The sequence below is a fragment of the Mercenaria mercenaria genome, chromosome 5 (genome assembly GCF_021730395.1).
Source record: "Mercenaria mercenaria strain notata chromosome 5, MADL_Memer_1, whole genome shotgun sequence".
NCBI lineage: Eukaryota > Metazoa > Mollusca > Bivalvia > Venerida > Veneridae > Mercenaria > Mercenaria mercenaria.
In genome coordinates, this window is record NC_069365.1 from 22678784 (window position 1) to 22693039 (window position 14256).

The 14256-nt window shown below is 33.2% G+C and overlaps 1 protein-coding gene across 1 annotated transcript; it reads left to right on the top strand.

The window, feature by feature from the left end:
- The first annotated feature begins 11228 nt into the window (after positions 1 to 11228).
- On the top strand, positions 11229 to 12088 carry LOC128556919 (uncharacterized). Its single transcript, XM_053542895.1, has one exon. The coding sequence runs from the start codon at positions 11403 to 11405 to the stop codon at positions 11799 to 11801; it is 399 nt and encodes a 132-aa protein (XP_053398870.1). The 5' UTR covers positions 11229 to 11402; the 3' UTR covers positions 11802 to 12088.
- Positions 12089 to 14256: the final 2168 nt, after the last annotated feature.

Sequence of the window (14256 nt, forward strand, 5' to 3'; positions counted from 1 at the left end):
AAGTCAGTGGTGGATGAATTTTGAGTAGGATTGCTGTCAGACTGGCCTGATTTGTGGATAACGTCAAATCTTCACCTCATGATGTATTTTCAGGTTTCGTGGTGAAGAAAGTCCGTTGGGCCGCTTTCTGACATATACAAGAAGCGAGAGATGTGGCATTGGTCTGCTGATGCGTCAAGTGTGGTGTGCTGCGTGTTGTGTGCTTGTCACCTTCCGCTTTCAGCCTCCACCGCTGGCTAGCCTTCTGGTGAACAAGGAGCCGAGTGCGTACGTCTTCCCTGCCAGTACATAGCCTCTCTGCAGACAAGCCCTTTTGCAGTGCCTCCCAGTTGGCGCCACACGGTAACTGAGCACCTTGCAGCCTCAAGCAGAACTGCAGGAGACTCGGAGGAGGTCTGCCCCCAGACATGTGGCATGCCAGGCCCACCGGTGTATGGACACGCCCTGATGCCTTTGAATTTATTAACAGACCCCCAGCTATGGGACAAATAGCCCCTTTGTTCCCAGGCTAGGGTATGAACTCGGAACTAAGGTTGAGGTAACCCCGATAGGAACCTAGAGAATTGAAGACAGAGGTGCTGGGCCATTGGCACTCTCTTAACGAACCACAGCACCATGCAATATCGCTATGACTACACAGCCATCCGGTGCAGATGTTCCTAAGACAGCAACCTTAACGTATTTATTTACTTTCCTCGTTTCCAGGGTAGTTTCATTTGTTTCATTTCTATCTATTGGCAGACATAATGGAAAATTACACTCCTAGGCATGAACAATTTTATCATACAATTAAACGTTTACTCTAAAATTGAATAAAAACGACAAACCGAAGATAGCAAATACCCTCACTGTGGAACCATGGATGGTAAAATATCTTATCATCCCGCCACTTTTCCAACTAACGTGTTCAGTTTGGTTACTCAGTCATAGTATGAAACGCTAAACAGTTTGGGTAATAGAAACTTGCTCCGCTTTATTACTGTTTACAATCTTTGAAGCTTCCCAAATAAGCTAGAAAGGCGCAATGCTAAAGACACATATCGTTAGCTAATATAAAAGACTTATCTATGCTATTGTTGCAAGTAGATGTAACATGTATGCCCTGGCGTGTTGAATCTTATGATCATAGGTCTACTTAACGCCATTTAAATTCTATGATCAACGCGTGGCAGTATCTGACCAAAATTGTAAGAAACATTGCCAATAGATCAGCCCTTATTTATCACAAACGAACATCTAGACAGACACGCGTGTCCCTTGATTGATTTCCAATACGTTAAAAGAAGCAGAATAGTTAAAGTTCGTAGCCAGATCAGTAAAATGACAGACTTAAAGAAATCAATTAATTATCAGTCCCACAATTTTCATTTTGGATCCAATGCTGTGCTTCCAAGCCAACTGGCACTGAACGCGATATTTCAATTACAATAATAGATACAGGAAATAAAATATAAAATATACTTTAAATCTATTTAGGACATGTTTAAGGAAAATCATCAAAATGTTCATAAATGCAATTCTTTCTATATAATTGTACGACGTAACCTTTTACAAAGTCCAATCTTAACGAAACGAAAAGCCGTCAATTGATTAAAAGTAAAATTCAACGTCAATAAATGGTTGACGTACTGATACTTCTTTATAAATTTTCATTAACAGGCTTTTCGGTCACTTGGAAATAAGGTTAGAATAAAAGACTATTTAACATTTTCTGTACAATACGGGATATATTTAAATCGTACCCATATGTGTGTGTGTGTGTGTGTGTGTGTGTGTGTGTGTGTGTGTTCGGGTTTAACGTTTTTTGCAACAATTTTTTAGTCAGTATTTGGAAAACATATTTCGGCGCAACCAATATACAGTAGTTACTTGTCCAAATATGTCACCGTATTGTACACAAAGCGGACATTTCATACATTGAGCAGTACATAAAAGACAAATGAACGAACGCACTTTCAAATAGTTACATTCGACAGTAAACGCTGTCGGTAGATTTATTTAATTAATTAGGCCTTACAATCCATTTAGAGGATAAAACAAGACAGGAATGCAATTCTTACTTTTCTTAAACATGATATATTGTGAGAGATGCACGTGCCATTGTCCTACGTGCCAAGTAGAATAGGCAAACCATAGTGAAACACTGCCAAAATGTCAGGGTCAAGTAGTAACAATTTGTTATTATACAAGAGATTAAAGTTATTCAGTCTGTACAAACAAAAAATATCCCTGAGTAAGCTCCACTTGTTACGGCACAAGTGGAATATTAACTGTAAAATATGCAGTGCGTCAAAATGTTAAGACTTTATAACATGAAATGTGTCAAGACCAACGTCAGCAAACATTCTAAATAACAAATCATCGAGATACAGTAATGAAATGTCTAAAACTAAAATGATTGAGCATAAAATGTATCTATCACAAAAAAAAAGAATGAAATGCATTGTTTTTCGCATTATGTAGTCTACATTATTATATAATTCTGTCACTCGTCCATATTTTGGCTTAAACCTTAAGATGAAAGGTATTGTATAATATTTTTATATGATGTGTATGCTTTATAACTGCACAGAATAACGATAAAAGCAATATTTTATATTTTGCATTTTCATTTGTATTAATAGGCTTCCACATAAAAATGCAATTTTTTTATCATTTCAGACAATGATCTAGGTACCCTGAGTCAGAAAAGTTGTGTTTATCTTATATTTTCTGTTAAGAAAGGAACTAATTTTGAGATCTATAAGGTATATGATAGATTTTATTCGTACAAAGCAAATATGTGTATCAGTACACAATATATATATACAGTGATTATTTTAAACATGTCAATGGCATATCATACACATATTATACAAATAGATCAAAATACATTGTTATAACAAATTTACCAAATAGTGAGAGGACATGGTTCCTGTTGGTAAAGTATAACACCTCTTTTTCGCATGCGCCGAGTGTGATCCGTCCTTGCAAAATCCACGAGAGCCGAATTCAAAATTCCAGATCTAGCTACTGTTGTAATGACCCTTTTATATATATACCTCCACCTTAATTTTTGTTTGTTTATTTGTAATCGAACGAAATCTTAAATGTTTGTTATGTTAAAATGCAATGAGTGATATTTTTGTGTGCGCTTTTTATATAACTGTGTCAGCTCATACATATTAATGAAAGTAGTCCGGCAACACACAATACGGAAGGTACAAAACGGGATTTTTTCAGCCTGTTCGTATTTCCTTGTAAAATGCAAGCTGTATTTTTGACAGAATTTATATAGGTATATTATAAACGCCAATATTGGTGGAAATGAACATGTTGAAAATTTTCTCTCAAGCTGTTGGTAAATAGCATTTAAATGGAAAAAATGATCTCCTTATTCTAAAGAAATGAAAGAATATGGTTGTTATCATAACATGATTATTCGTTTCAGAAAACATTAACCTCAAAGGAAATTACCCGATATTCAAAAAGACTGCTGCAAATGTATTGAGAAAAGTGAAGTAGTTCTTCAAATATTTAAAAACGACAACGTTTTAAAAGAAACTGCACCGCCTTGTGTAATAATTATCTTAATTATATTCAAACCTTTCATGTAAAGCACATGAGTAAATATATAAGAAAATACTTGATTACGTTTCTTTTTTTTGTATCATGGTGCGCCTACCTCGGTGACATTAACTTATCCTAGCAATTCATAGAACTTTTTTTTCAGATATGAAAAGGTAATTGTTCGCTGAAGTATTTGTCTCGAGGCGTGTATTTGAACAAACTTTGTAAGATCTGACACTGTAACTTTGTCTTACAGATCATTATGCTACATGTAGGGTCATCCGCGGCCAATCATTTGTAGCAGTTGTCTCGAAATCGTTAATCCCCCTAAAGATTTGTTCGAATCCCGTTAGGGGTACAAACTTCTTTCACTTAAATAAGGCAACCTTCTGACATACGGCAGCTCGGTGGTTCTCTAACAGTGTCCGCCCGTGCCTGCAATAATGAAAGGAGGAACCCAAGCTGAAACATCGCCGTGTGACTTAAAACTTTGTACTGTAGGCATCACGTAAAATTGCAACAATTTTGCAAGTTAAACAGTTATGTTTGCAATGTAAATATATCATGTGTCAGAAACCATTAAAACTATGTTCAAAATGTAAACATTAAAATATGAATTAAAAGCATATCGAATTCCGTAATTAAACTTCAGTGACAGTTTGATACTTTTTCTTAATCTTAAAGACTGTAATAAAACCTTTTAGAATTTATTTTGCGTTACTTTTATATTAGTTAACAACCGCAAACGTATTTATAAGGGTTTCACTTTGACATCAAGGAAAATATTAATATAAAAATTTCAAGATGATATACAACAGACCGATTAAAATGTAACAGTTACTAATAATAGTAAACGACAGATCTTCCATTTAAACATGTCAGGCAATGCGCAAACTCAAGCATTCAATGACCAGAAACATAGTTTAATCTTTTATAGGAACGTTGTTTCCTGTTTTCGTGAAACATGTTTCAAATAATAATGCGTTGCGTATTTCTAGTTTTCTGTCTTTGTTAATGAAATTTACCATCTTTTAGATGAATGCAGACCCATAAAAAGTAGTTTGTATACATCGGCGTCCGCTTTAGAGATGGTAGATACAATAAGCGGATATCTGTTTAGACGCTGCATGCTCCGTCTCATGAGTGCAACTAAGAGACGCACATAAGGGACATGTGTGCGTTTTATTTCCTGGTCGGGAGATACAGTACCGTTCCTATGTAATTACGCATGAGTTGACGACACCTATAAAAGCCAAATAACTTTTCTTCATACTAATATATGAGAAACACTAACGCACTGTTACCACATGTGTAAATTTAGACATGCTAAGTTTTAAGCATACAAAATCCGCGTCATCAAAAATAAAAAAAAGAAAGAAAAGAAACTAAACTGTTCGTACTTTCGAACAAAACATTTAATGATGTCAATACAAGTCTTTCTTAGTAAATGGTATTAGAAATTCACTATAACAATTAATTTAAAAGCAGATATAGTCTATGTTAATGAAAGTCAACAGTGAGATGATGTCTTTTGCACAGATGTGTAGCATCATGTATAACAGGAGTATCAATAAATAAAAAAGGGACCCAGCATTAGTTTTAGGAAAACGATACTAGTTAATTCTGTAGATGTATTACTTCGTTCAGTTAATTGGATATGATCGCATACATGGAAAATGTAAAAAAAATGATAGACATAAAAGATAAATAGGTGTCTGACTGAAAACGAAACTCAGTAGGAGTGCTCGTAAATTCGGTATCTGAGTGGTAAAAACAGAAGTCAAAACGTTCTAGTTGGAATTTACTTTTTGCACTTTTACTCCAAAACTATTTTCACAGTCTAAATAGCATTCTTTAAATTTAACGTCATGTTTTGGTCACTGAAAACTAATTTAAAATTGATATATAAATCTTTTTGAGAATTTCAATAGATAATGTTACAAATAATTTGGTTGTGATAACAGATATCGTTTTAATATTACCACTAATTGATTGCACCGAAAAGACACCTCCAGTTTTCGTCAGTATGACATAAATGATAATATCACCGACATGTGAACTGACCAGATAGATGATCCCTGAAAGAAAAATTAAACTTCTTACGTAGATACTGTAAAAGATTGCTTCCTTTCAAATCTTAAGTTACTGGTAGGCGTTAACTCTTATTTAACAATACAGTATTGTAAATGTTAATGTATTTTTAAAAGGTCTATAAATTGATTTAATCAAGGAAAAATATCTCTCGTTTAATATTTATTCAGTGGACAACCTAAGTACAAAGTTAGAGAAGCCTGAGTAGCGTGTTCGTCCTCGAATAAAGCATATTATAGAATGGTTTGCCGTTGATTATAAGTAAGAGAGAGTTTTAAAAGATCTCAGACGCCAGGGGCTAACAGAAATGTCATCACGTGTACAACTTCTAACGAAGACAGGAATCTTATACGCCCGTAATCGTTGTTTAAGTCGTGCATCGAATAGCATTCGCTAATTTTTCATTTGTTGTAATATTAAAAGGAAAACGTAAAAATTCCTTACCCGTGTCTGTTTTGTTTTTACATTAAAACCGTCATAACATTGAGTCCTAACAGAAGCATTTCCATACATAATCGAAAGGTTATGATTCTGGAGATTATCGGGCGTGACGAAGGAGTTCTGAAAGAAAAAAAAACTCGGATGTATGCTGCAGACTTATGCCAAGCATTTTTTTCAGACAAGCTAACAAAAGTTTTGTTAGAAATTGTTAATAAAAAGTAAAAACAAAATAATTCAGTGAGTCTGTAAAATGTTTGTCACTAGAAGACTTAGCTGTATTTGTCATCATACTTATAAAATTTGTTACGTAATATTGGTTTAAGATTTTGAATAACATAATTATGTTGCTGTTTTGAATTTAGATAGACATTAAGACATATGATATGAAGGCGTGTCCCTTTAATTACTGATACTGTTCACTTGAAGTACAGTGTAAATATTCACTTTCATCTGGTTAATGTGTTCTGCAGCCAGATAAATATCTCTCTAGATTAATGTATGATTGCAATGGATTTTGTATGTTTGTATATACATTCAGTAACTATTCAGCAATTTTAAAATGAATGCATGTACGGATTAAACTTTACCTACAATAATAATTTATTACTCTCTGATAAAGACGTACATACAAACTGTATGCATATGAACAGAAGTTTATTTGGTTATCTAACATATATACTTGAAACCTTATTTTATGACATTCTTATTTGTTTTTATATTCAAATATATTTGAACGCACTGTTTTTCAAACTCATGGAGTGACTAAGCAAGTATCAGGCTACTTGTTTAGCCGCCATTATAAATATAATCTATAAGATTCCTTTGGAAGCTTAAAACACAACCGGGCAAAATGACAGTAGACTCGGTGGTATAACGTCTGTCCATGAAAGTTAATAAACTATGCACGAGTCATCGCGCCACATAGCCTCGGATTAAACGGAACGCTGTTATATAGAAACATTGAATGGATATCATCAGAAGAAAATAACGACCATTTCAGAGTATGGATAATGTTTTCTGTATGAGGCAAAATGACAGCATTCTGTTTCCTGTTTCCGCTTTTACAAATGCTACCATTCCGGTTAAATGGAGTTATATTTATGCTTTGTTCTTTGCTTCAATTTAATTAAAAAAATAACATTTTCATTTTAACATTTCTACATATTTTTATTTGCGAAAACACAAAATCTAATGCATTGTAATCGCTATATAGGTATATGAAATTGAATTACTTCACCTTTATTATGATTGTGCCTATGATTTAAAGAGAACATTGATTTCTTTGAGTGATAACATCTTGAAAATAGCTCATCAAACAATCTTCACATGGGTATAACTCTTAACCCTTACACTGCTAAATTTCTATAATGAACTTGTTCATCTTCCAATTTGGACAGTACCATTAACTGTTAAAAGGGGTGCTTACCAAAATGATACTGATTGAATGGCGAACAGTGCAGACCATGATAAGACTGCACGGATGTGCAGGCTGATCTTGGTCTGCACTGTGGTCTGATCAGACTGCACAGATGTGCAGGCTGATCATGGTCTGCACTGGTCGCAAAGGCATAATCACTTGCTGCCAGCAGGCAAAGGGTTAAGCAAAACAGTGCTATATAACTGCGGCGATTCCACGTGTATAATTCCTTTTAATACGGCTCATAATAACTAAAATATATCCAAATATGGCCACTTAAATAAATATACACTTGACCTCAAAATTTGCTGATTATGACTAGTCGTGTTAATCCTGTACTTTTGATTTTATGTGATACAATGTCTTATAGAATTTGGCAGGATCACATAAACAATACATGTACTTATAAAATTTCATAAGATTTGGCACTGGATTTCTGTCAAAACAATATTTTCAAAATAAATAATATTATGAAAAAGTATGAAAAGGCGATCAAGTGTTGTGAAGGATCTGTTGTTTTTTTTTATTTATCCTAATAGGTAGATAATTATGAAAAATCCTTGTTTCATTATTTTTATTGAATTGTAAACACTGTTTACATATTTTAACAATTTTTATCAAGCAGGTCTGCAAAACAACTTCATAACAGAACAACATATACTTGTATCTGATAAAATCATACAACACTATATTATTGCTACATTCTAATATGGCTAACAATGCTTTAATCATCACAACGATGTTATGTTGACGTCACGTCAACGTGATATTTAGCGCCATGTACGCATCAAGAAATAACCCTTTCAAATTTCATGAAATATTTTACTTAATAACATGTTTTAAACGAAATGTCACGTTGCACAAATGTTTTGATTAATTAATATATATATACTGAATTAGTTATTCGCAGTGCTGAATAATTCGCAATAATTTTCGCTCGGACTGAATTCTGCCGCAAGACGTATTACCGTTTCTGGTCCTGGCATGTTTTAACAAACACCTACTATTGGCGCAATGCTTGCGCGAAGGAACAGTTCCATCATATTTGATATAAATTTTACAATAAAGAACATATTAGAATCGAAATAATTTATAGCAAAACAGTGCTTTATCACTATTTATACACTCGGGCGGTTATACGTCGTCCGAAATAATTTCACTCGGGCTACGCCCTCGTGAAATTATTACGCCCGACGTATAACCGCCCATCGTATATAAATAGTGATAATGTATTGTTTTGCTATAAATTATTTCTTAATTATACATGTGTTTAATAGAATTGTACAACACTATATAATGGCTACATTATACATGTGTCTAATAAAATTATACATTCAACATGATATCATGGCTACATTATACATGTGTCTACTAAAATTGTACATCATCATAGCATGGCATCATAATACACGTGTCAAACACAATTGTACAAAATTATAACATGGAAACACTAAACACGTTTCTAATAGAATTTATACAGAGATATTAAAAGACGATTTTTACCGACAAGATGCGTCTGCTAACGTTGTGTACCTACTTTCAACCTGAGATTTATATGCTGAAACGACTGCCGATCTAGGATACATTACAACAATGCATAGATACCAATACAGAAATAAAATAAATTTAAAAACAAGAAAGAAAGACATTCCAAAGAATTTGAATGGTTCTTTAGTTGAGTTAATTCACACATATTCTGTGAGACGGAAAACCGGAAAACTTCCCATATTTCTTTCATAAAATGATTTCTTTTCTTTCGTAAAATAAACTTAATGTAGAAGGTTCTAGATTTTTGTCATTTTTATTTTTATAGATCACTGACGCATCCTAATTTGCCCCCCCTAGTATCAGGATGATTAATCTGTAACAATGTAAAATTAGTATTAAAATTTCACCTTTTCAGTATATTATCAATACCGCTTATTTTGAAGTAGATAATCTTTCAAGCTTAAACTGTCTTTTATACATACACTTCAATAAGCCAGTGTATAAGGCTAAGTTTTTAAAATCCCCCTACATACTTTTATTAATCCATTGTAAATCAGAACGTTGTACTATATTTAAAGGCAGGGGATTTTTCGACCATTCGTATCAATGTATAGATCAGAGATTACATACTTTCCAAATTTTTAATGACATACATTATGAGCAATGTTTTGAAATCTCCATGTCATCTTAATTTATGAAAATAATGGTTATAAATGACAGATTTTGATAACAATGTATATGTGAAAGTCTATTTCTGTGACAAACTAGGAACTTTAAATATTGCAAATAGCATAAGTATTTACTGTTTTAATATATGTTGCTATAAACTGTTTATTGTTAAATGCCGAATAAAATGTATCGTATTGATCAAAAAATTATTTATGTAATTTGTGTTTTAAGAAAGTTTAGACCGTTAGAAAAACATCACTGTTTACAAAAAACATGGACAGTCGGCTTCTGCCCACCCGATCACTGTCTTATCAGTTCTAAAAATAGAATTTGTATACAAACACGATCTCTCCTATTGTATCGTATCGCAACACATCGTACCATACCGTATCGTATCGTACCGTATTGTACTAAAATACAATATTTCTTCTGTTCATGCATCAAACACATGATATGATTGTCAATGAGGCCGTTCTTATGTAGTAGTAGCTCTTTATAAAAAAGGAAAAATATTGTACGTGATACGTCTTAGTACGAACAAACATGCAATGAAAACGTATTCCGCAGATTAAAAAAAAACGACAAAAAAAAAAACAACAAAAAGAAAAAACACTGTTCACTGAAGCCCGAATACAAATACACGTGCGTCACACATATTTGTTAGAAGCTGCTCCATGTTAACATCTTGCGATGGATTAATGATATATATATGTGTGTTAGCCGCCAGTACAACCGTACAACCAAAGTAATTCCTTTATTTGATTAAAACCATACTATCCCAATAAGTGATTTCTGTTGATTTTGTTTTTTCGACTGACTTCTAATTTACATTTCCGTATGTGTTTTGATATTCTGAAATTTGTTATTGTATACGAATATTGTAAATTGGTTGACAAACGTTCTTTTTATAGATATCACCGATATAGATATGTCATGTTATTTACTATTTAACAGTGACGCATATTTTTGACAGATTTTGTCCTGTCTAAACTGCGTGTTTTTCCTTTTTTAAAATGAAAATATTTTGATTAAATTTTAAATAAAATAGTTTAAATAATACAAGAGTCCAAGAATTTCACTCACAAAAAGTGTGGAATTCATAACAACATGTTTGTGTGAAATCTTTTCTCTCTCTTATTTGGTCAATGTATTAATTAACACTTGTGGATTACTGTGTTTGATCATTTAGATAAACAAACAGAATAAGGTGTAATGTTATGCTCTAAGTAAAAGTATTTAGATTCCTACTGAAAACGGAATTTTCTTTAAAGTTTTCTTCCTTTGTGATATTGACAATATTATTCATTCTTGTCTCGCCTATCACTTTATGTGACATAATTCATGAAAAAGTAGTTGGCTTGAGATCAAAACAACAATGAAAAGTCTTTAATCAATATTTTATTACCCGATTATCTTAATTGAAAATATTTCCGACAATTCGATTGAAAAATCCTGTTAGCGGACGTTCGTATTTAATTTGAAAAGACGCGATTTCATTGGTCGGTCATTATCGGAATTTTCGGTCAATACCTTGAGTAGCGGATTGGTTTTTGGATATAAATCAAGCGTTTTATAGCGTCTTGCCATAAGAACAACGATCTTATACGAGAGAGGAACTTTAATTTGAGCTTACATCGATTATAGATAAACTTTAAGTGTAGCTATTACGGTGAAATATAAACAGTAGCTGTTGATAAGCGACACGGAAATTTATAAAATAGTGAAAAACATAACCGGTTGATATAAAATGGCTACAGTGAGGTTGAATCAGAAAACGAATCCCTTACAGGGACACGGGAGGCGACAGACAACGTGGATCAGAAGTGAAGAAAAACTGAAACAGTGGCGAAAGGCCGCAACAAACCAAACGTCTAAACAGACGCCAAGACACTCGGGAACGTCTAGCACGGAACGTAAAAGTGACGTTACGAGAAGTGGCCGGTTATCCGATGGAACGATTCATTCAACGTCGACGAGATCGTCGTCGGAACCTGGACTTAATTTCCGTCGATTACAAGATGTAGATGACATTGAACAAAAAGAATCGATAGAAAAATGTTTGAAATGGATGGAAACATTACCCGATAAATTTTCAGGTATGCACATTTTTGTACAACCGACGACAGGTGACGACCATGTATCATGAGCGAATTCGTACTGGTCTTTAAAGAACCTACACACAAATGTGCCAAATTTATTTTCTGCAACGACTTTTTCCACAGAGATTAATGTGGTTCAGTCAGTCAGTTTGTACACATTGCAAGCTAAGTGATAATTAGATAAACTAACCACGGAGAAAGCCGCTGAATTCTGTTTATAAGTGATTTCAACGATCAAACTGTTTATTTGACATAGTATTATAACATTATATCATGTCTTCTAATCCTCTGGATGACGAATCAGTTTAAGAAACGGCATTGGAGAGATTGCGACCTTCAAGATAGAGGACGATACAAAAAAGAAATCGTCGGCTGACTAAATAAACAACAACAACAACTTGAGTGGTAGCGGATCACGATGCTATGGAATGAAGTGCATGTGTTCAGATATACATGTGTTCCACTTTCTTGCGTGAAAACATGGATTGTATCACATCAAAAAATAACGTTTTATAAACATGGTAGAGACTATGCAAAGTTTTAGACTCCGTCAACTGAAATAAAGAAATAAATGCTGCAAGAAGAAACAACTAGATCTTCAGACTTTATCTTCCACTAAGTCAATGCTCCGGATTTTGGACACACCTATTTAGAAGGTTAATTAACTTAATGTACTGTCACGGTATCTTGTCTTTGTAACTCCGGGACCACCAGAAATACAGGACACGCAAACCTTTCGTGCCAACATGGCAAAATTGTACCGCAAAGTCATTTTATGTATTTACTGAATCATTTAAAAGGCATTGAACAGAGTGCTACATAATTTTGACTGACAGATCGATTGATGTCCTTTGTAATTTATAATAATTTATTTTTGTATAAGTCTATACAAGCTAGTCTGCCATTGAAATAGTCTTGTATTGATCAGTTTGTTTTATTTACAAAATTATTGTATCATTATGACAGGTTTAAAGAGAATATAATTTAGCGAATAATACAAGGGGATTTTTTAGAATACTGTAGACTGTAAGATTATTTAATTAAGCCCTACTAATCTATTTTAGCTGTGTAATAATTATACCTGTATTGTCATAATGTTCAATGCTGCCAAAATATTACACTTTGGTAACTGATAATAAGTTAATCCGACCTTTGCTTTGTAATAGTTGTCTTTGACCTGTTTTTTGGCAATCGGCTAGTGGTATTAAACTGAAAATTAGGACAATTGTATTTGTATAATTTGCATTTTTAAGCTCTAAGGGTCTTCACACCAAAGATTAGCATTTTAAGAGTATTTATATATTAATTATGCATGTAACTATGTTTTCTCATGTTTACCTTTTTGCATTTATTTGTTATCATTTTGTTTCATTACAAAAAGTCTGTGATATATTTATTAAATTATTTATTATGTTTGAAATTCTTTCATTATTGTTTGTTAAATTAAGATTATAGTGTTTTGAGATAACGTTACGAACCCATGGGGGGTTTCATAATTTTGATAATGAATTTGGGTCTAATTTGGAATCAATGAAGGGTTTCAGTTTAAGAAACAGACATTAATTTCTGTTTTATTTTATAGTTTGGTCGTGTGGAATAAATACCCCTGCTGAATATATGTAATTCAAACTAGCAGGTAGCGAAAGACGTGTTGGTTTGGTCATGCAAACCTGCCTTTAAAATAACTATTTGTTTGGGATCTATGAACTCTGCCTTTGCTGGCAAATGGCAGTATCACATACTCTTAACAAATCGCTTGATGTATGAAATAGATAGAATTACAAAGGATGTATCTCTGTATTAATACAATAGGAACATGCGGACCTCTACTTATTATATTATATTAATATGATTTCTCTGCGATTTTCTACTGTAATACAACATATACCTACGTTCGTTTACTATTTTCAGCTTATAGTTTTGAAAATGAGAAAATCCTGACTTCGCTTATTTATTTCAGCGCAAAGTTTCAAAAGTGAGAAAAGTATACGTTTTACTTTTTTAAGCGCACTGATGTTTATAAATTCAATTGTACAGTATTGGGGAATTAAATACCATATCGTTACAAAATTAGACTGGGTATGCCTTGATACAATCACGCCTTTATGAACTTTATCAAGATACATTCCAGTTGAAAATCGGAAAATCGATCTTTTATTTTATGTAAGTGCTAAAAATCTCTTTATCTAAAACGGCTATCTTCTTAAGCTTACCTTACTGGATAATAATATATATAGCTGTAGAAAAAATCTGAATAAAGGTTATAGTTCATTTATAAGCACGCTGATACTTAAGCGCAGTTCCTGTGGTCCGATTTTTCCCGTATATATCTAGGGTTTAAGCTGAAGTAGACTAACATACTCAAACAAATCTGTTATATGAAGATCCCCATTACCAATTCAGGGTTATCAAAAGTATTGACAAGTTTAAGAATGTAAGTAATGTTTTATTTGCCTTTCGGCAAAATGATGTTTACTCTGTATTCGGCCGATTGTCATCCGA

Coding starts and splice junctions, on each gene's coding strand:
- LOC128556919 (XM_053542895.1), top strand. CDS start 11,403: ATGGCTACAGTGAGGTTGAATCAGAAAACGAATCCCTTACAGGGACAC.